The following is a 22,891-nucleotide window of genomic DNA, read 5'->3' on the forward strand; positions in this document are numbered from 1 at the left end:
CTACCTCAGACGGAGAGTAGCGGGGAACGTTAAGAAATTCCTTGTAGACACGGGCGCCTCTAAAAGCTTTATTAAGCCTTTCAAGGGGCTAAAAGGCGTCCGTCCAGTAGAAGCCCCTTTCAGCATCCAATCAATCCATGGCACATCTCACATAACAGAGAAATGCCTCGTCTCAATTTTTAATATTACGGCCACATTCTTTGTCTTATCGGACTTATCGTCGTTCGACGGGATAATCGGTATCGACCTGTTAAAACAGGCCGGAGCATCGCTTTGCTTAGAAACCGGTATTCTTAAATGGGGCACGGAGGTCGAAAAACTTTCCTTCCACACCTGCGCTGATGTCAACTTTACTAACGTAGATTGCTCTAGTGCACCCCCTTTCATTAGAGACGCCTCATGAAAATGCTAAACAGCAGAAAAAAGGCTTTTGCGGACCCTAACGAGGCTCTGCCATGTAACACGTCAGTAGTGGCCACCATAAGAACATAGAATGAAGAGCCCATTTATGCCAAACTGTACCTGTACCCCATGGGGGCGGCTGATTTTGTCAATAAAGAAATTCAAAGTCTTTTGAACAATGGCATAATTCTAAAATCAGTGTCTCCGTACAACAATCCAAAATGGATAGTAGACAAGAAGGGCACTGATGAAATAGGTAACAAAAACATGCGACTAGTAATCGACTTTCGCAAACTTAATGAAAGAACGGTGCCTGACAAATACCCCATGCCGAATATCTCTATGATATTGGGAAATTTGGGCAAGGCCAGATATTTCACGACACTGGACCTTAAGTCAGGCTACCACCAGATCATGCTTGCGGAACGTGATCGGGAAAAAACTTCCTTTTCGGTAAACGGAGGGAAGTATGAATTTCGAAGACTCCCTTTTGACCTGAAAAATGCAACCAGCATATTTCAGAGGACGATTGATGACATTTTGCGCGAACAAATCGGTAAATTTTGTTACGTATATGTGGATGATGTGATTATTTTTCCAGAAAGCGAAGAATCCCACGTCACGCATGTAGATTAAGTACTAAAAAGTCTTTACGAAGCCAACTTCTTTAAAAAAAAGCGTAAGTTTTCTGGGATTCATAGTCACCAGTAGCGGTGCAACAACCGACCCAGAGAAGGTCAAAGCCATTCAAGACTTCCCGAAACCAAACTCCGTATTTGAAGTCAGATCATTCCTCGGCTTGGCAAGCTACTATAGATGTTTCATAAAGGACTTCGCAGCAATAGCAAAACCCATTTCTGACATCTTTAAAGGCGAAAACGGAAGTGTTAGTAGGCATTTTTCACGAAACATTCCGGTAAAATTCTCTGAAACGCAGCAACAAGCCTTTCAGAAATTACGAAACATCTTGGCATCTGAAGACGTGATGCTGAGATACCCAGATTACAAAAAGGCGTTCGATCTAACGACGGACGCCTCGGCCTATGGTATTGGTGCAGTCCTATCTCAAGAAGGACGCCCCATAACAATGATTTCGAGAACATTAAAAGACAGAGAAATCAATTATGCCACCAATGAGAGGGAATTATTGGCCGTTGTATGGGCTTTGGCCAAGTTACGGCACTACTTATATGCCGTAAAAGATATAAATATCTTTACCGACCACCAGCCATTAACCTTTGCAGTATCGGAATCCAATCCGAATGCAAAAATCAAAAGGTGGAAAGCTCGCATTGACGAGTCTGGTGCGCGTATTCATTACAAACCCGGTAAAGAAAATCTTGTTGCCGATGCACTTTCTCGACAGCAACTAAATGTGATAAGGGAACAAGAGGCTGAATCGTGCGCTGCCACTATACACAGCAAACTCTCCCTGACCCACACAATAGAAACAACGGATAAGCCATTGAACTGTTTTCAGAATCAAATAACTCTAGAAGAGGCACGCTTTCCGTTAAAACGCAGCTTCGTACTCTTTGGAATCAAGAGGCGACACGCGGTCAACTTTTCCTGCAAAGAGTCATTACTGGATGAGCTCGCGGATATTATTGTTGCTAAAGGCGTAAACGCCATTCATTGCGATCTGCACACGCTAGCGATGATACAGGATGATTTGGTTCGGCAATTCCCAGCTACCAAATTCTGGCACTGCAAAAACCGTGTAACGGATATTTTCGCTGCACAGATCGGCACAAGAAAATGTCAAACAAGTACTCTCCGAGTATTATTTTCCCAAAATGGCTAAACTAGCCAATGAAATCGTTCAAAACTGCAAGACCTGCGCGAGGGCCAAATATGACAGGCATCCAAAGAAACAGGAACCGATCCCTTCCTGTGCAGGGGAGATGTTACACATTGATATCTTCTCAACGGACAAGAAATACTTCCTAACATGCATCGATAAGTTCTCAAAGTTCGCAGTCGTGCAGCCTATCCCCTCTAGAACCTCAAACCTGCACTGTTACAGTTAATGAACTATTTCCCAAGGGCCAAGACGATCTATTGTGACAATGAAACGTCATTGAATTCACATACAATTTCAGCCATGTTGACTAACCACTTTGGGGTTAATATCGCAAATGCACCACCCTTACACAGTGTATCGAACGGCCAGGTGGAAAGCTTTCACAGCACTCTAGCAGAACTCGCCAGCTGCCTTAAAATCGACAAAGGCATCAGCGACACTGTTGAGCTTATTTTACTGGCCACTGCCAGGTACAATAAGTCTATCCATTCGGTCATCGACAAGAGACCGGCTGATGTGCTTCAGACGCAATCAGACAATCCGCAGTTTGAGGTACAAGATAGAATAAACAAGGAAGAACGCTATAGTCGAGTACCTCGACTATCAGATACCCGTTACTCAGCTAAAGGGACCAAAGGGAAATGGAGATATGCAAGGAGCAAGGCGAGATTGAAATGCGCCACCTATCGGCGGTAGACAGATTTAAGCGTTATGGGCGTTAGAGTGGGCGTGAGAAATTTTTTTTTGGGTCAATCGATAGGTAATGACGCGACCAATACAGTTCAGTTAAAATTTTTTATCTAGCATGAAATTGTGGGCGCCACAGGCTTGGGCGGTTTGTGGGCGTGGCATATTTGCGTTATAAACTTGCGCTGCGCACAAGGCTACGGAATCTAAATCTGAGATCCCGATTCTCTATTCTGGATAGTTTCCGAGATATCCACGTTCATATTTACGATTTCTTGAAGTTTGTGGGCGGTTTGTGGGCGTAAAAGTGGGCGTGGCAAACTTTTTTTTTTATCAATCGATAGGTATTGATGAGAACAATACATTTCAGTTAAAATTTTTATTCTAGCATCAAAATTGTAGGAGCCACCGTTTTGGGCGGTTTGTGGGCGTGGCACTCTACTGAAACAAACTTGCGCTGCGTAAGAAGCTCAGGAATCTGCACGCCAAATCTCAATAGCCTAGCTCTCATAGTTTCCGAGATCTCAGCGTTCATCCGAACAGACAGACGGACAGACGGACATGGCTAGATCGACTCGGCTAGTGATCCTGATCAAGAATATATATACTTTATGGGGTTGGAAACGCTTCCTTCTGCCTGTTACATACTTTCCGACGAATCTAGTATACCCTTTTACTCTACGAGTAACGGGTATAAAAACGCACAAGAAAAGCTCGAAATAGGGAAAATGCGTCTCGGCAGAATAGGGTCCTCGATGTTGGTGAAATAGTATTGGTAAAATTCAACAGAAGGCTAGGGAATAAACTCACACCCTTATGTGAGGAAAGAGCTGTAGAAGCGGACCTGGGGACCACGGTCCTCATTAAGGGGAGGATGGTCCACAAGGACAATCTTAGATGATACAATCAAACAATGTTCTTTACTTTTTTAATTCATTTTTTATTACACCTTTAAGCCACTTGGCATAATTCATTACTACCATAACTATAAGGTTCATAGCCATTGGCATAGTTTGCTTTAAGTTTATTTCGGTGGTGGTGGTAACCTCTTTATGAGCAAAAAAAAATAGCTAAAGTTTAACCCCACAGGTTCGGACCCATACTTTGTCTATTCATATCCTTGGCGTCGGCTCACATTACTGATTATTCGCAGGCCAAGTACATTCCCATCGTTGATGGTGAAATCCTAGTATAGAGTTCGCATTCGTCACACACACAGCGAACCTCTCAAAATATGCGCGCGTGATAGAGGAGACGAGCAGCATGATCAACATGTTTCCGGTATCCCCCATGAAGAAGCTTCTAAGCGTGGATACCGCTCACCTCCAGGATTTGTTAGAGTCGTTGGGCGTTCATCACAGAGTAGCTAGGAGTCTGGATTTCTTAGGATCAATGCTAAAGGTCGTAGCAGGGACACCGGATGCCGGTGACTTAGAAAAAATCAGATTCACTGAAATGAAGTTGGTTGAGTCGAGCAATAGACAAATTCAAATCAATACTAAAATTCAAAACCAAATGAATCAACTAACCTCTACCGTCAATTTAATTTTGAGATCGGCCAAAAACTCACAGATAGATACTGGACATTTATATGAGACACTTCTTGCTAGAAACAGAATGTTGATGACAGAATTACAAAATTTAATGCTTGCAATAACCCTTGCCAAAATTAATATTGTTAGTCCGAATATTTTAGATCACGAAGACTTAAAATCAGTTTGGCTAGAGGAACCCACCAACACACCCATTGGGGATCTTTTGTCTGTCTCGTCCGTAAAGATTCTGCAGTCCGCTAACATTTTACATTTTATTGTCAAATTTCCTAAAATTAAACTAGCTTGTAAGAAAATAACAATTTTCCCGGTCGCCCATGGTGAGACGATTCTGCAGATAAAAGATAACGTCATCGCGGAATGCAATGGAGAAATTCACTCCATTGAGAACTGCTCCGTATCACCAGGAGCCACGTTCTGCCGCTTGGCAATAGAGAGTTCATGCGCTAAGGAACTGCATGCAGGTGGGGTGGCGCACTGCCGAATACAAGACAGCGATCTTCAACCAATAACCTATGTGGACGAAGGGATCGTAATTATCAACGACCGAGCAGCCAAAGTCCGAGTGGACAGTGGGACAGAAGTCTGGATACATGGAACACATCAAGGAGTTCATCAAGGAGTTCAGAGAAGAAATCGACGACCACCAGACGCATCTCGCAGTAATTATTGCAGGAGCAATATGCTGCGCACTTGTCTGCATCGGCCTCGCGTATCTCCGGCTTACTGGGGCAAAAAGATCTGCGATCCAAATAGGAGAAGTGGTCGCCGAACTACGAACGGCCGAGGGCGGCCTTGACTTAGATTAACTGTGGTCAGCAAGACCAGAGTCGTTGACCATGGTTACGTAAACATTGTCGCGCCGATCAAACTGCCGACCAAGCAATGGGCCGGACGCTCGTGCACAGACGGCAAACACTGCATATTTGCGTGGCCGCTGTGAGCCTTTGTTAGCCATAAGAATATTCCATTGTGTCAGTCCAATTTGAAGTCTTGAATAAAGAGCACAAGCTCTGACAATATTAAACTCAGGCTACCGCCGTTAAGAACTTATTATTTTCACACTGTCTGAGTCTCTAGGCCAGCAGGTAAAGAAGGGCAGTCACCCTTCCAACGTAAACTTTCTAATCTTCAGTGGATAGGAATAGCCAGCCGGCTCAACCCGGATAATACCCCAACATCCAGTACTTGCGATCCCCCTGGATCCAGCACCCGTGGCCCATAGGAATTGGGACCGCTGCCAGACTGTTGGCTTTTGGATACTAGTGACTGCTGCGTGGGACCTATCCGCCAGCTGACCCGCACTAAATAATTAATTTGGATATACCAGCAGAAAATGAGCTCACCATATCAACCGTGTTAACAGTTACTTTCTACAAGTCTGAAATGCGAAGTTACATTTTCGGGACTTTTATTATTTATTAATTATTTTTAATTTTAACGAAGAAAGTTATTTTCTGCAGACATTTTAATTTTGTTTACAATTTTCATTAGCTTTTAGTAGGACTGTTTTGACTGAGACTGTTACCACCTGGTCTGAAAAAAAATAGATTTTATTGGATATTTAACGGAAACGAAACCCGATTTGTCGCCTGATAAAATTTGTTTTTTTTTTTTTAGCAAAATTGTACTTTGCAGGACGAACGAAAAAACGGCCCAAAAACTGTTTTCTGCATCTGATAGCCAATAATTGACAGATTTGATGGAATGACTGATTCACTCTCATGTACAAGAGACTTATTATTTAAGCCTTTTTTCATATGAATAATTTACTAAATAATACAAAAAGATTTGAAACGACAAAGAGTGAATTTTCCTATTTTTTCGTCACGTTGATGGTGTGAAACAATGCTTTCTGACTATCAGGTAGCGAATATCGTGCTAAAGGCGCGGCCAGACCGAAAAGAGCACGTCAAAGTCGTTTAAAAATCAATGTCATGATTACGTTTATTTTTTTAAATTTTCGTGGTGTGTTGCACTCTGAATTCCATCTACCCAGCTTAACTGTTAATAAGGAATGTTATTTCAGCGTTATGCGTCGTTTGCGTGAAGCGATTCGTCTGAAAAGACCAGAAATATTGGCAAACAACTTTTGGTTGCAAAATATTTAAGCTTTTAAGCATTCAACGGCATATTATATTGCAGCGTTCCGAATAAGAGTTTAGAAGGTGTATTTATTAGTCGAATTTTCAAACATTTTGCGTCACAAAATTTGAAATCAGGCATTTTGTAAGTTGAAGGTGCGATCGTCACGACCCCTTACCTTATTAAGAGGTAAACTTATTTTTAATCAAATAAAAATTGAAATTCTATTTACTTTTGTTGTAATACTCAGAGGGTATAATGATTTCAGTCAGAAGTTTGCAACGCAGTGAAGGAGACGTTTCCGACCCTATAAAGTATATATATTATTGATCAGCATCACTAGATGAGTCGATCTAGCCATGTCCGTCTGGTTGCTATCGGGCTGAAACTTTCCCAAACTTCTTTTTTTGCAAGTACTATATAAGTCGGAACCAGCCAGATCGGACAACTATATCTTATAGCTCATATAGGCTTTTTTTGTCCGTCTGGTTTTAAAGCTATCGGGCTGAAACTTTCTCAAACTTCTTGTTTTTGCAGGTACTATATAAGTCGGAACCAGCCGGATCGGACAACTATATCTTATAGCTCCTTAGGTTTTTTTGTCACATTATCTTATATACTATTGGAAATATTAATAGCATTACCATCAACAAATATATTTCCGCTACCAAGGCCATGTCCACTTAGTTACTGTATCCCGTACTTATATAAACATTATGTGTAGTTAGACATCGGAAATTTAATCTACACATTTTCTGGCTTTTGATAATTTATTTATTACAAAAAGTTTTAGTCGATGCCAAACTTGTAAGTAATTTTCTTTTACTTAAAAAAGATCTAATAAGAATTTTGCGTTGTTTTGGGCATTCATAAAATGTGGGGTGGTTGGGGTAAGCATGAAATAATTTTCATACTAAACTAAATCGGGTTGCACCTTGTATCGATCAACAACTTCTAAACGGTAATTTTTACGACAAATGAAAACTTGAGAAATCTCAAGCACCATATAGTTTGAAATTTCAAAATAAATCGTTTGAACCAACTCAGAGAAAAGAAGACCCAACAAGGAAGAACGCTATTGTCGAGTACCTCGACTATCAGATACCCCTTACTCAGCTTAAGGGACCAAAGGGAAATGGAGATATGCAAGCAGCAAAGCGTGATTGAAATGCGCCACCTACCGGCGGTAGACAGATTTGAGCGTTATGGGCGTTAGAGTGGGCGTGGCAAATTTCTTTTCAATCGATAGGTATTGACGAGACCAATACATTTCAGTTAAAATTTTGTATCTAGCATGAAAATTTTGGGCGCCACAGGTTTAGGCGGTTTGTGGGCGTGGCATATTCGCGTAACAAACTTGCGCTGCGTACAAGTCTACGGAATCTAAATCTGAGATCTCAATTCTTTATCTTTAAAAGTTTCCGAGATATCCACGTTCATATTTACGATTTTTTTAAGATTGGTGCGGTTTGTGGGCGTGGCACTCTGCTGAGAGAAACTTGCGCTGCGTAAGAAGTTCAGGAATCTGCACGCCAAATCTCAATAGCCTAGCTCTTATAGTTTCCGAGATATCAGCGTTCATCCGGACGGACGGACATGGCTAGATCGACTCGGCTAGTGATCCTGATCAAGAATATACATATATACTTTAGGGGGTCGGAAACGCTTCCTTCTGCCTGTTACATACTTTCCGACAAATCTAGTATACCTTTTTACTCTACGAATAACGGGTATAAAAAGTGGAAAAAATAACATTATTTTATATTATATTATTTTGGCGATATAGTTTTTAAACAACTAATGCTACAGAAACGTATTTCTTGGATTTCCTCTCAAACCAGCAGGTTTTTCCAAGTCGTAGAGAAAAAGTTTTTTATATCAAGCTTCTTAATTCACCCCAAACAAAGGGACAAACATTTTTATTTTGGAAAGTTTGAGGGTGTCAGTCGACGCGTATTCCCACTAAGAATATAACACTCATAATAACCTGGGACATTTATCCCCACCAGCTGCAATTTTCTACATTTTCACCTTTACCGCATTTTCTCCCAAACCAATCAAAATTATTAAAGGCTTGGTAAGCAGTCTTTTTAGTTTTTGCAACACCATTCGATTTGTGTACCACTTGATTTTTTGATTTTACTGCAGATTTTCAATTCAGCGGCTATATATGTAGTAGTCGCCTCAGCACAGTCTCCTGGTCAGCGTTCGCCACGTAATGGACGTTCACAGTGATATATACTTAAGTTCCTTGTAAATTTATAATTTTTATGTATGAATATATGTATATATGTATTGTCTTAATTATCAAGAACATTAACATATTCTAAAATATTATTTTAGTTCATTGTTGTCGAAACAGTGGGTAGCTGACTAATGCTTAATCTCTTACCAGGATTTCTTAAAACTGACGATACATTTCGGAATATAAGTTGTCGTTCCTCAACCGGCACGTTTAGAACTTTGCCTGGTAAATCTCGCAAAGCGCTAGATAACTGTAAATAAACACATTAATATTTTAATAAAATTATTATATTTAAATATATAATAGCAAGCACCTGTTCGTCCACCATATTTTACGAAACGTGTAAGATGAAAATTATTAAGAACTTATTTTCCGTGTGACCGCAAAACAGTGTGACCGCACCGACACCTACAAAAAATACCATCTGCCCTAAAAATAAATACTAATAAATACCATTTCAGTTTCGTATATTAATAATTGTCATATGTAGTTCGTATTAAAGCAGTGGTCGGCAGCGGCCTATCTAGTGAGCATAGGGAAGTGTTCTGCCCATCCTCTGCTCGCTCACGTATAACGTAGATGTTCGTATGACTTCGGCATGGGTCTTCGGGTCTTTTTTCTATCAGCTTCGGCGCGCTTTTTTGCTGCTGCGGCAAAGATTCTCAGTGCAAAACAGAGAAACGTCAGGCTTCAGAGCGCTGCGCGCCAACTTCGTGTTTTTACACTCACACTAATGCAAGGCAAACTTGTGATGGTATGTGTGTGCCGACCACTGTATTAAAGCATAGTACTCACATCAACGAAAGCCGCGAGCTAACCATAGGAGTGAGCGAGAGGCAAATACGTGACTAACGCTTTTCGTCGAGTTTTTTTTTCAGAGCGGCATTCCAATGAGCTAAGGAAACTCCAGAAAAATACCAGATTTAGCGAATGAATTTTGATAAATGCCGTTAGCCGCTGCCCAACGAATAAGAAGTTTATTTTTTGACGGTGTTCTTGCAAAAGCGGTGTGGAAACTTAAAAATAAAGCCTAGTACTCAGATCGGCTTAGAGTTTCACTAGTCGAAAAATCTTATTCTTTGTAGTGTGACCGAAGTTTTCAAAGTTCACCCGCAATGCATGTCTTACTGACAAGCAGCTGGGGTTGTTGCCAAACGGAAAACAATTCAGTTGGAGAAATTTAAAAAAGAGGAGTCTGCTGGTACACAAAGGAATTAAAATACAAATAAAAGGAATGTTCAACGAATGTTTTTATTTATGTAAATTAGTCGTTCAAAGGTTCCTTCTCGTCCCACGGATGCTTCGCCATCTTTCCCGCTCCGCCGCAGGGGTTGTTCCGCTGATACAGCAGGAAGTCGGCCAGCATCCTGGCAACGGCTGGCTATGGCTTCTCCAACTGTTCTTTAGCGGGCGCCCTATTTTCCTCCTCCCTATAGAAGCCAGCGCGTTCTCCAGCTCCGCTTAAGCTGCCAAGTAGCTGGTGGCGGTGGTGTACGGAGTCCTAATGGGAGGTCGTCGGAGATCGTATTACTAGTGGTTCTGCTAAAGATATACTTCTATCGGTACAACGTTACCAAATTGTTTTTGCCAGAACTTGCGAGGACATGCCCGGCAGGATGTCCATATAGGGAGCGAAGTCGCACTGGCATGTTCCTCTCTGTTGTGGTATTGCTTCCTGTCGGTAAAATCCCACAATAATGGGCAACACCTTGGATTAAGCATCCTATTTCATCTGCACTGACCTCCTGCAGTCGATTCTGGGGTTTTCCGTCCATTTTTAATTGTCAGCTTCCACATAGCCTCTGCACGAACACAGCCAAAGATTAAATTTCTTATTTGGCAGCGGCTAATGGCGTTCATCGAAATTTTATCGCTAAATCTGGTATTTTTTCTGGTACTTCCTTAGCTCATCTGAGTACCGCCCTGAAAAACAGACCCGGCAAAATGCGTTGGCCGCGTATTTGCCTCTAGCTCACTCCCATGGTTAGCTCGCGGTTTTTGGTCGATGTGAGTATTAGGCTTAAAAATGGAAGGAAATCCCCCGCAGCTGTTGCCCATTATTGTGGGACTTCGCCGACAGGAAGCAGTAACATGCAGTGGGAAGGAACATGCCAAGGTTGACTTCGCTCCCTACATATACATCTTGCCGGGCGTGTCCTCGCAAAGAAATTAAGTTCTCGCCAAAATAATTTGGTTACGTTGTACTAATAGAAGTATCTTTTTAGCATTACGACCAGAAAGATCTCCAACGAGCTCTCCATTGGGGAACCACAGGACTCCACCTCCACCAGCTACTTGGCAGCTAAAGCGGAGATGGAAGACACGCTGGCTTTTATAGAGAAGAGGAATAAAGAGCGCCCGCTAAGGGACAGCTGGAGAAGGATTCTTTGTAGTGAGACCGAATTTTTTAAAGTTCCCCCGCAATGCATGTAGCATGGTCTTACTGTCAAGCAGCTGGGTTTATTGCCAAACGGAAAACAAATCAATTGGAGCAACTCAAAATAGAAAATTTGAAATCAGGCATTTTGTAAGTTCAGTCAGAAGTTTGCAACGCAGTGAAGGAGACGTTTCCGACCCTATAAAGTATATATATTATTGATCAGCATCACTAGATGAGTCGATCTAGCCATGTCCGTCTGGTTGCTATCGGGCTGAAACTTTCCCAAACTTCTTTTTTTGCAAGTACTATATAAGTCGGAACCAGCCAGATCGGACAACTATATCTTATAGCTCATATAGACTTTTTTTGTCCGTCTGGTTTTAAAGCTATCGGGCTGAAACTTTCCCAAACTTCTTTTTTTTGCAGGTACTATATAAGTCGGAACCAGCCGGATCGGACAACTATATCTTATAGCTCCTTAGGTTTTTTTGTCATATTGTCTTATATACTATTGGAAATATTAATAGCATTAACATCAACAAATATATTTCCGCTACCAAGGCCATGTCCACTTAGTTACTGTATCCCGTACTTATATAAACATTATGTGTAGTTAGACATCGGAAATTTAATCTACACATTTTCTGGCTTTTGATAATTTATTTATTACAAAAAGTTTTAGTCGATGCCAAACTTGTAAGTAATTTTCTTTTACTTAAAAAAGATTTAATAAGAATTTTGCGTTGTTTTGGGCATTCATAAAATGTGGGGTGGTTGGGGTAAGCATGAAATAATTTTCATACTAAACTAAATCGGGTTGCACCTTGTATCGATCAACAACTTCTAAACGGTAATTTTTACGACAAATGAAAACTTGAGAAATCTCAAGCACCATATAGTTTGAAATTTCAAAATAAATCGTTTGAACCAACTCAGAGAAAAGAAGACCCAACAAGGAAGAACGCTATTGTCGAGTACCTCGACTATCAGATACCCGTTACTCAGCTTAAGGGACCAAAGGGAAATGGAGATATGCAAGCAGCAAAGCGTGATTGAAATGCGCCACCTACCGGCGGTAGACAGATTTGAGCGTTATGGGCGTTAGAGTGGGCGTGGCAAATTTCTTTTCAATCGATAGGTATTGACGAGACCAATACATTTCAGTTAAAATTTTGTATCTAGCATGAAAATTTTGGGCGCCACAGGTTTAGGCGGTTTGTGGGCGTGGCATATTCGCGTAACAAACTTGCGCTGCGTACAAGTCTACGGAATCTAAATCTGAGATCTCAATTCTTTATCTTTAAAAGTTTCCGAGATATCCACGATCATACTTACGATTTTTTTAAGATTGGTGCGGTTTGTGGGCGTGGCACTCTGCTGAAAGAAACTTGCGCTGCGTAAGAAGTTCAGGAATCTGCACGCCAAATCTCAATAGCCTAGCTCTTATAGTTTCCGAGATATCAGCGTTCATCCGGACGGACGGACATGGCTAGATCGACTCGGCTAGTGATCCTGATCAAGAATATATATACTTTAGGGGGTCGGAAACGCTTCCTTCTGCCTCTAGCTCACTCCCATGGTTAGCTCGCGGTCTTTGGTCGATGTGAGTATTAGGCTTAAAAATGGAAGGAAATCCCCCGCAGCTGTTGCCCATTATTGTGGGACTTCGCCGACAGGAAGCAGTAACATGCAGTGGGAAGGAACATGCCAAGGTTGACTTCGCTCCCTACATATACATCTTGCCGGGCGTGTCCTCGCAAAGAAATTAAGTTCTGGCCAAAATAATTTGGTTACGTTGTACTAATATAAGTATCCTTTTAGCATTACGACCAGAAAGATCTCCGACGAGCTCTCCATTGGGGAACCACAGGACTCCACCTCCACCAGCTACTTGGCAGCTAAAGCGGAGATGGAAGACACGCTGGCTTTTATAGAGAAGAGGAATAAAGAGCGCCCCAAGCAGCTGGGTTTATTGCCAAACGGAAAACAAATCAATTGGAGCAACTCAAAATAGAAGTGTCGGCTGCACAAAGAAACTAAAATTAAAATAAATTGAATGTTCAATAAATGTTTTTATTTTCTTAAGTTAGTAGTTTAAAGCCTTCTTCTCGTTCCACGGGTGCTTCGCCATCTTTCCCGCGCCACCGCAGTCCAGCTTCGAGTCCCAATGAGCATATTGGACCTATTCGCATAGGAACCTAGAGGAATGCAAAATTAGTGTCATTGTTGGGTCGTCGGTATTTGTTCGGTATTTTCTGGTATAGTTAATATTTATTTCAGAACGAGTCAGCTTGACACGAATATAAATATGCTTTTATATTTTTTAAAGTAGTTTCTCTGAAAGTAAAGTACACGTCTGCTTTAAATAAACCTCTCGGATATTTCAAAATTTTTAACTTACATTGGTAAAATGTTATTTCGTGTAATACCCTATTCACACGGCGGGGCTTCAGCGACCAAATTCCGGTCCAGCGACTTTTTCTTCCATAATTAACACACGTGCGAGAAAGAGGCGGGACAAAGTCGCTACATTTTCAATTTATTAATAAATCTAGTATTTCAGTGTTTTTTTTAGAATTCTGTACCAGTTTAGGTGGTAATGGCACTTGGCGATTTTAAGGAAATGAGCAAACTCCAGCTTATGTGCTTGGCAAGCTCTGGCACCTGTTGCACCAAAAGCTAATATACTAATTCAGTTCGGCTAAGTAAATTCACTAGTCGAAAAATCGGATTCTTTGTAGTGTAACCGAAGTTTTCAAAGTTCACCCGCAATGCATGTAGCATGGTTTTAATTTTGTTGGCGATTTAAAAAAGACGAATCTGCTGCTGGAAAAATAAATAAATATACAATGAATGATTAATGAATGATTTTATTTATGTTACTTAATAGCTTATGGCTTCCTTGTCGTGTCGCTGATGCTTCGCCATCTTCTTCGAGGCATCTACAGTCCCGCTCCGATTCGGAATATGCCAACATGGGGTTGTTCCGCGGATGCTGCAGGAAGTCGCCTAGCAACCTGGCAATAGCTGTTGATGGCTCATCCAGCTGTTCCTGAACGGGCGGCCTTTTTTCTCCTCCCTATAGAAGCCAGCGCGTTCTTCTGCTCAGCTTTACCATCCAAGTTGTGATGGAATCCGATAATTCCCCAATGAAGAGCTCGTCGGAGATCGTATTACTGGTGGCTCTGCTAAAAAGATACTAGAAGATACTAAAAGATATTAGTACAACGTAACCAAATTCTTTTGGCCAGAACTTACTTTCTGTGCGTGGACCCGTTTAGCAGGATGCCTAAGTAGGGAGCGAAGTCCCACTCGTCGTGCTCCTTCCCAATGGGCTTATCGATTGTAGTATCTCAAGCACTTCCATTACTCTGCGGACTCTGCAAGTTGAAGTAATGCTTCCTGTGGGTCAAGTCCCAAAATAATGATCAACTTGACCAAGGCTTGGATTAGATTTTTATACCCGTTACTCGTAGAGTAAAAGGGTATACTAGATTCGTCGGAAAGTATGTAACAGGCAGAAGGAAGCGTTTCTGACCCCATAAAGTATATATATTCTTGATCGGGATCACTAGCCGAGTCGATCTAGCCATGTCCGTCTGTCCGTCTGTCCGTCTGTCTGTCCGTCCGGATGAACGCTGAGATCTTGGAAACTATAAGAGCTAGGCTATTGAGATTAGGCGTGCAGATTCCTGAGCTTCTTACGCAGCGCAAGTTTGTTTCAGCAGAGTGCCACGCCCACTCTAACGCCCACAAACCGCCCAAAACTGAGGCTCCTACAGTTTTCATGCTAGAATAAAAATTTTAATTGAAATGTATTGTTCTCATCAATACCTATCGATTGACCCAAAAAAAAGTTTACCACGCCCACTTGAACGCCCACAAACCGCCCACAAACTTCAAAAAATCGTAAATATGAACGCAGATATCTCGGAAAATATCAAAGATAGAGAAATGGGAATTCAGATTTAGATTCCGTAGGCTTGAGCGCAGCGCAAGTTTGTCACGCGAATATGCCACGCCCACTCTAACGCCCACAAACCGCCCAAGCCTGTGGCGCCCACAATATTCATGCTAGATAAAAAATTTTAATTGAAATGTATTGGTCTTGTCAATACCTATCGATTGATCCAAAAAAAACTTTGCCACGCCCACTCTAACGCCCACAACGCTTAAATCTGTCTACCGCCGGTAGGTGGCGCATTTCAACCTCGCTTTGCTGCATATCTCTATTTTCCTTTGGTCATTTTAGCTGAGTAACGGGTATCTGATAGTCGAGGTACTCGACTATAGCGTTCTTCCTTGTTTTTTTATCTGAACTGACCTCCTGCAGGCGTTTTGGGGTTTGCCTTCCTTATTTAATTTAATATTCACCGCCGCTTCTGCACAAACACATCGAAAGCTTCAATTTTGTATTCTTTCCGCGTATTTTTTCGGGTATTTTCTTTGCTCATCTGAGTTTCGCGCTGAAAAACGGACCTCACTCCTACATTTAACTACCGGTTTTGTCGATCTGATTACTAGGCTAAAACGTGCATTATTAATGTAAGGAAAAGGCAATTTGAAGGCGCATCTTCCTCACAAAATTGTTGCTTAGAAAATTAATAAAGTTATAGAACTATATGCGAGGAAGGTGTTATAAATGCTTAAAAGGTTCCAAACTTTTCTAACTTGTGAAAATACTCGTGGCGTCATTGTTGGCCCAAAATAGTCCCTATTCAATTTTTAATACGCTTGCCTCAATAAAAATCTCATTATTGATTAATTTGCTAATAGCAATGAAATAATCATTTGGCGCTGAAAACATTCCACATTATAGCGTTCAAATTGCATTAATTTTTGCGGTGTTTTCCTTTTTTTCCAAGCAACTGAATTTGCAGTCCTCTTTCTTCGTATATGGCTTGCTTATTACATTCAGCTGTTCGCTTCAGCGATTCTCCATGCGAGCAAAAGGGTGCTAGAATGTTCAAAAAATAATATATAATGATATCGAAGTCTTTTGGTCATATTCAAGGTATATAATATTCTACAAATATGCACGGAAGCCAGGCCCTAATGTAAAACGGCTATTTCTTAAGGCCTGTTCACCACATAATATTTTTTGTGAATAGAGGTGAATAGATTACCTAAATGACAATAAGTTGTGATCGACTAAAGATATGAGACCTTTAATGGAAATCTGTGGAAGGGCATCTAAGCAATTTATTGGCATGCACGCCACCGGGATGTCTAGGGAAAAGCGCTGAGAACAGGAAAGACATTTATTTATAGGCTGGTTAAAAAGGGGTGTGGTGGAAAGTAAAGGCCGGCTTGTTTATGTTGTACCCACTCCCTATCCAAGGCCGAAGTCCGACTGCACCAATTTTTCCCTAGGCAAAATCTAGGTTCAGGTCAGCGTTTCTCCCAGATCTGTGGAAGTGATGATGGGATCTAGCTTTTATAGTCAGAATACCCATTAAATGTATAAATATGCAAATGATGGACCCTACAGCTAATTGACTCTGCACACAACCGCTGATTGGCATAAACAAACCGTATCCGACGGGAGAGGACGTATAAGGCCCAACTTCCACTACGCGGAATTTTTAGTATTTTTCGATGGGGAACACGATTGGCAGCGCGGTGGTTTTTTCATTGGCATTTGATAGAGCTGTTCTGTGGTTGTGCGAGCTAAAGAAAACAATGGACTAAAATTATATTGTATGCTATTGATTAATTACATTTGCACATCATACATGAGCTAGCAAACAGACAATTATTATTTTTATTTAATCACCATTTATATATCGATAGAGTCAAAATGACAAAATTCGGATGTGCTTTTCAAGGACATAGAGTAAGAATCTATAAAGAGACACAATTTGTTGCTGCTAAACGACATAAGTTCGCGCGAAATTATAACGTTTCAGAACTACTTGTGCCGGACTTATGTCGAAAGCGACATAATTTCGCCAGCCGCGAAATTAATGCTTGCGTTTTTACATATATATGTATAATGTACATATATACATTCATACATGTGTACATACATGTCTTCGCATGTTCCTTTCCACTGGGATTCTCTAGTGGATCTCCTCCAGCACTTGAACTATTCTGCGTATTTGCCCTGTTGTGGTATTGCTTGCTGTCGGTAAAATGCCGCAATAATGGGCAACAGCTTCGCTTAGGCGTCCTATTTCATCTAAACTGATCTCCTGCCGTCGATGTTGGGGCTTTCCTTCCATTTTTAATTTTTAGTTTCCACACCGTCTTCGCAGGCACACCGCCAAAGATTAAATTTCTTATTCTTTGGGCCGCGGTGAACGGTGTTCATCAAAATTCACTCGCTAAATCTGGATTTTTTCTGGTATTTTCTTAGCTCATCTGAATACCGCGCTGAAAAACAGTCCCGACGAAAAGCGTTAGCCGCGTATTTGCCTCTCGCTCACTCCTATGGTTAGCTCGCGGTTTTCGTCGATGTGAGTACTAGGCTAAAAAAATGAACAACACCGCAAAACTTAATACGATTTAAACGCTAGCATGTAAAAGGTTTTCATCGCCATATGATCATTTAATCGCTTTTTGCAAATTTATAAATGATGAGATATCCATGCAGGCAAGCGTTGCGAATATAAAATGGGAACTGTTTTGTGCCAACAGTGACGCCACCATAATTTGCACAAGTTAGAAACGTTTGGAGCCTTTTAAGCATTTATAACGCCTTCCTCGCATACTGATCGCTGACTGTATCCATATGTTAAACAACAATTTTGAGAGTTGGGGTGGCTTTAAATGCCTTTTTGTTTGGATTAATAATGTATGATTTGGTGGGACATACGCAGGACCTTCGAAAAAGGACATAATCTGGAGGTGGTCATAATCTATAAAAAGTAAAGAAATACCTCTATTCAAGATAAGAAGGTTTGCTGAGTTCCGTGTTAATGGTAGGCTCCTTGGCCCTGCACCAACAACAATTTCCTTATAACGGCGCAAAATGACCTAGTCCCGTATCCATCGCGGCTCTTATTCCCATATACGTATGGGTGCAGCTTATCACGGTTTGGTGTAGGTGGAGATACTTTTGCGACAAGGGTGGGAGGTGGTGGAACCTAAGAGCGGATCATGTGTCGTCTTCCTTACCTTCCACCAGGGGTGCTATTCGCGTTCCAAGCTTCCCCTTCTGATGTGGCTCTGCCAGCCTAAATATAACTGGTCACACTGTCGCATTATCCTTATATTTTCCACTATCGATTACTTTCGAATGCAACAATTTCCTTAAAAAACTGCATAGCAATATCTCTTTTCATGATGAGATCATTTGCTGGGTTCTGAGCATTGAAAGGCTCGTTGGTCCTGCACTAATAATCATTTCCATGTAAATGCGGCCCTGCAGTCCAAATGTATTCCCTTCCCAAAAATCCCGAAACGCCAAGTACATAAATCACCGAAACTCGTAAAATATAAAGAGTAACCACTGAATTTATTATTAATGAAAGTTTTATTGAGCTCAAGCAGTCAGTAATGCTGTTAATCTACGGAATTGTTTGGCTATATCATTAGATCACTCATTAAAGGATTTGGATCGTCCTCGTGGACCCACCCGATCGATTGATGTTTTGTTTCAGGCTCGAGCATAGATCCATTATTCATCATCATCATCATCTTATAATAGTCTTTTGAACACCGCGATTGAATTTTTACAATATTTTATTTTTTTCCATTATTTGAGCGATTGTCAAATTGTGCGGAATATTATAAAAACAAACCTTTTTACGGCCAGGTGTTCATGCAATATCTAATATATTCTGGTGTAAGAAATGCCCAAGGATGCTTCTATCTCACGTTTTGTCACATTACGATCATGCATTATCAGTTTACGTACCCCATCAATGTTCTCTGGTACAACCACTGTTTCTGGACGTCCTTCTCGACCTTCGTCTTCAATCGACCGTCGGCCACGATTGAATTGTTTAAGCCAGTTTTTCACAGTGCTATTAATTTATCGCCACACAAAAAGATTTAAGTTCATCTTGTCGTTAAAAATACCTCGAAAGTTTTGAAAAATGATTGCACGAAAATGTTCGAGTTAATTCCATTTTTCTGCCGAAGTTTTTGATTAATCGTTAATCGATATAAAACGTGAACAAGTGCAGTGAAGCTTTTGTCGATAAAAGTTCAAACTTTATTTTCGGGAAAAGGCCAATTGGTCCTAACATGTATATAACCTAAATAGCAGACTACGTACATACAACTGTACTGACAGACAGACAGACAGACAGGCACACAGACAGACAGAGAGACAGACAGACAGACAGACAGACAGACAGACAGACAGACAGACAGACAGACAGACAGACAGACAGACAGACAGACAGACAGACAGACAGACAGACAGACAGACAGACAGACAGACAGACAGACAGACAGACAGACAGACAGACAGACAGACAGACAGACAGACAGACAGACAGACAGACAGACAGACAGACAGACAGACAGACAGACAGACAGACAGACAGACAGACAGACAGACAGACAGACAGACAGACAGACAGACAGACAGACAGACAGACAGACAGACAGACAGACAGACAGACAGACAGACAGACAGACAGACAGACAGACAGACAGACAGACAGACAGACAGACAGACAGACAGACAGACAGACAGACAGACAGACAGACAGACAGACAGACAGACAGACAGACAGACAGACAGACAGACAGACAGACAGACAGACAGACAGACAGACAGACAGACAGACAGACAGACAGACAGACAGACAGACAGACAGACAGACAGACAGACAGACAGACAGACAGACAGACAGACAGACAGACAGACAGACAGACAGACAGACAGACAGACAGACAGACAGACAGACAGACAGACAGACAGACAGACAGACAGACAGACAGACAGACAGACAGACAGACAGACAGACAGACAGACAGACAGACAGACAGACAGACAGACAGACAGACAGACAGACAGACAGACAGACAGACAGACAGACAGACAGACAGACAGACAGACAGACAGACAGACAGACAGACAGACAGACAGACAGACAGACAGACAGACAGACAGACAGACAGACAGACAGACAGACAGACAGACAGACAGACAGACAGACAGACAGACAGACAGACAGACAGACAGACAGACAGACAGACAGACAGACAGACAGACAGACAGACAGACAGACAGACAGACAGACAGACAGACAGACAGACAGACAGACAGACAGACAGACAGACAGACAGACAGACAGACAGACAGACAGACAGACAGACAGACAGACAGACAGACAGACAGACAGACAGACAGACAGACAGACAGACAGACAGACAGACAGACAGACAGACAGACAGACAGACAGACAGACAGACAGACAGACAGACAGACAGACAGACAGACAGACAGACAGACAGACAGACAGACAGACAGACAGACAGACAGACAGACAGACAGACAGACAGACAGACAGACAGACAGACAGACAGACAGACAGACAGACAGACAGACAGACAGACAGACAGACAGACAGACAGACAGACAGACAGACAGACAGACAGACAGACAGACAGACAGACAGACAGACAGACAGACAGACAGACAGACAGACAGACAGACAGACAGACAGACAGACAGACAGACAGACAGACAGACAGACAGACAGACAGACAGACAGACAGACAGACAGACAGACAGACAGACAGACAGACAGACAGACAGACAGACAGACAGACAGACAGACAGACAGACAGACAGACAGACAGACAGACAGACAGACAGACAGACAGACAGACAGACAGACAGACAGACAGACAGACAGACAGACAGACAGACAGACAGACAGACAGACAGACAGACAGACAGACAGACAGACAGACAGACAGACAGACAGACAGACAGACAGACAGACAGACAGACAGACAGACAGACAGACAGACAGACAGACAGACAGACAGACAGACAGACAGACAGACAGACAGACAGACAGACAGACAGACAGACAGACAGACAGACAGACAGACAGACAGACAGACAGACAGACAGACAGACAGACAGACAGACAGACAGACAGACAGACAGACAGACAGACAGACAGACAGACAGACAGACAGACAGACAGACAGACAGACAGACAGACAGACAGACAGACAGACAGACAGACAGACAGACAGACAGACAGACAGACAGACAGACAGACAGACAGACAGACAGACAGACAGACAGACAGACAGACAGACAGACAGACAGACAGACAGACAGACAGACAGACAGACAGACAGACAGACAGACAGACAGACAGACAGACAGACAGACAGACAGACAGACAGACAGACAGACAGACAGACAGACAGACAGACAGACAGACAGACAGACAGACAGACAGACAGACAGACAGACAGACAGACAGACAGACAGACAGACAGACAGACAGACAGACAGACAGACAGACAGACAGACAGACAGACAGACAGACAGACAGACAGACAGACAGACAGACAGACAGACAGACAGACAGACAGACAGACAGACAGACAGACAGACAGACAGACAGACAGACAGACAGACAGACAGACAGACAGACAGACAGACAGACAGACAGACAGACAGACAGACAGACAGACAGACAGACAGACAGACAGACAGACAGACAGACAGACAGACAGACAGACAGACAGACAGACAGACAGACAGACAGACAGACAGACAGACAGACAGACAGACAGACAGACAGACAGACAGACAGACAGACAGACAGACAGACAGACAGACAGACAGACAGACAGACAGACAGACAGACAGACAGACAGACAGACAGACAGACAGACAGACAGACAGACAGACAGACAGACAGACAGACAGACAGACAGACAGACAGACAGACAGACAGACAGACAGACAGACAGACAGACAGACAGACAGACAGACAGACAGACAGACAGACAGACAGACAGACAGACAGACAGACAGACAGACAGACAGACAGACAGACAGACAGACAGACAGACAGACAGACAGACAGACAGACAGACAGACAGACAGACAGACAGACAGACAGACAGACAGACAGACAGACAGACAGACAGACAGACAGACAGACAGACAGACAGACAGACAGACAGACAGACAGACAGACAGACAGACAGACAGACAGACAGACAGACAGACAGACAGACAGACAGACAGACAGACAGACAGACAGACAGACAGACAGACAGACAGACAGACAGACAGACAGACAGACAGACAGACAGACAGACAGACAGACAGACAGACAGACAGACAGACAGACAGACAGACAGACAGACAGACAGACAGACAGACAGACAGACAGACAGACAGACAGACAGACAGACAGACAGTCAGACAGTACAGACAGACAGACAGACAGACAGACAGACAGACAGACAGACAGACAGACAGACAGACAGACAGACAGACAGACAGACAGACAGACAGACAGACAGACAGACAGACAGACAGACAGACAGACAGACAGACAGACAGACAGACAGACAGACAGACAGACAGACAGACAGACAGACAGACAGACAGACAGACAGACAGACAGACAGACAGACAGACAGACAGACAGACAGACAGACAGACAGACAGACAGACAGACAGACAGACAGACAGACAGACAGACAGACAGACAGACAGACAGACAGACAGACAGACAGACAGACAGACAGACAGACAGACAGACAGACAGACAGACAGACAGACAGACAGACAG

At 42.4% G+C, this 22,891-nt stretch overlaps 3 protein-coding genes and 1 long non-coding RNA gene across 6 annotated transcripts in view; 1 reads left to right on the forward strand and 3 right to left on the reverse strand.

Annotated features, from left to right (window-relative positions):
- Window positions 1–9,182, reverse strand: part of LOC119558645 (eIF-2-alpha kinase activator GCN1) — a 51,228-nt gene extending 42,046 nt beyond the window's left edge. The window contains exons 1-2 of the mRNA XM_037872042.1: window positions 9,090–9,182; window positions 8,924–9,026 (exon numbers count right to left, since the gene is read on the reverse strand). Of these exons, the coding sequence (XP_037727970.1) occupies window positions 8,924–9,026; window positions 9,090–9,104 (118 nt within the window). The 5' untranslated portion in view covers window positions 9,105–9,182. The remainder of the gene's footprint in view (window positions 1–8,923; window positions 9,027–9,089) is intronic.
- The window catches only part of LOC119558646, a 59,991-nt gene extending 48,569 nt beyond the window's left edge, over window positions 1–11,422 (forward strand). The window contains exons 2-3 of the mRNA XM_037872043.1: window positions 11,002–11,168; window positions 11,231–11,422. Of these exons, the coding sequence (XP_037727971.1) occupies window positions 11,002–11,168; window positions 11,231–11,307 (244 nt within the window). The 3' untranslated portion in view covers window positions 11,308–11,422. The remainder of the gene's footprint in view (window positions 1–11,001; window positions 11,169–11,230) is intronic.
- On the reverse strand, window positions 10,035–10,702 carry LOC119558648. 2 transcript variants are annotated; one of them, XM_037872045.1, is made up of 3 exons: window positions 10,519–10,702; window positions 10,351–10,451; window positions 10,035–10,277 (listed from the first exon to the last, which is right to left on the reverse strand). In XM_037872045.1, exons 1-3 carry the CDS (start codon window positions 10,549–10,551, stop codon window positions 10,238–10,240), a joined length of 174 nt encoding a protein of 57 aa, XP_037727973.1. In that variant the 5' UTR covers window positions 10,552–10,702; the 3' UTR covers window positions 10,035–10,237. The 2 variants fall into 2 exon arrangements, with proteins under 2 accessions (XP_037727973.1, XP_037727972.1); XM_037872044.1 differs by having other exon boundaries at window positions 10,158–10,277; window positions 10,351–10,702.
- Window positions 11,423–13,208: 1,786 nt separating the features above from the next.
- LOC119558650 lies at window positions 13,209–14,673 on the reverse strand. Of its 2 annotated transcripts, XR_005220325.1 has the most exons (5): window positions 14,415–14,673; window positions 14,040–14,355; window positions 13,742–13,982; window positions 13,558–13,682; window positions 13,209–13,493 (listed from the first exon to the last, which is right to left on the reverse strand). It is a non-coding gene; the product is annotated as an uncharacterized LOC119558650 (long non-coding RNA). The 2 variants fall into 2 exon arrangements; XR_005220324.1 differs by having other exon boundaries at window positions 13,558–13,982.
- Between the last annotated feature and the right edge of the window lie 8,218 nt (window positions 14,674–22,891).

Source organism: Drosophila subpulchrella, unplaced genomic scaffold (genome assembly GCF_014743375.2).
Source record: "Drosophila subpulchrella strain 33 F10 #4 breed RU33 unplaced genomic scaffold, RU_Dsub_v1.1 Primary Assembly Seq125, whole genome shotgun sequence".
Taxonomy (NCBI): Eukaryota; Metazoa; Arthropoda; class Insecta; order Diptera; family Drosophilidae; genus Drosophila; species Drosophila subpulchrella.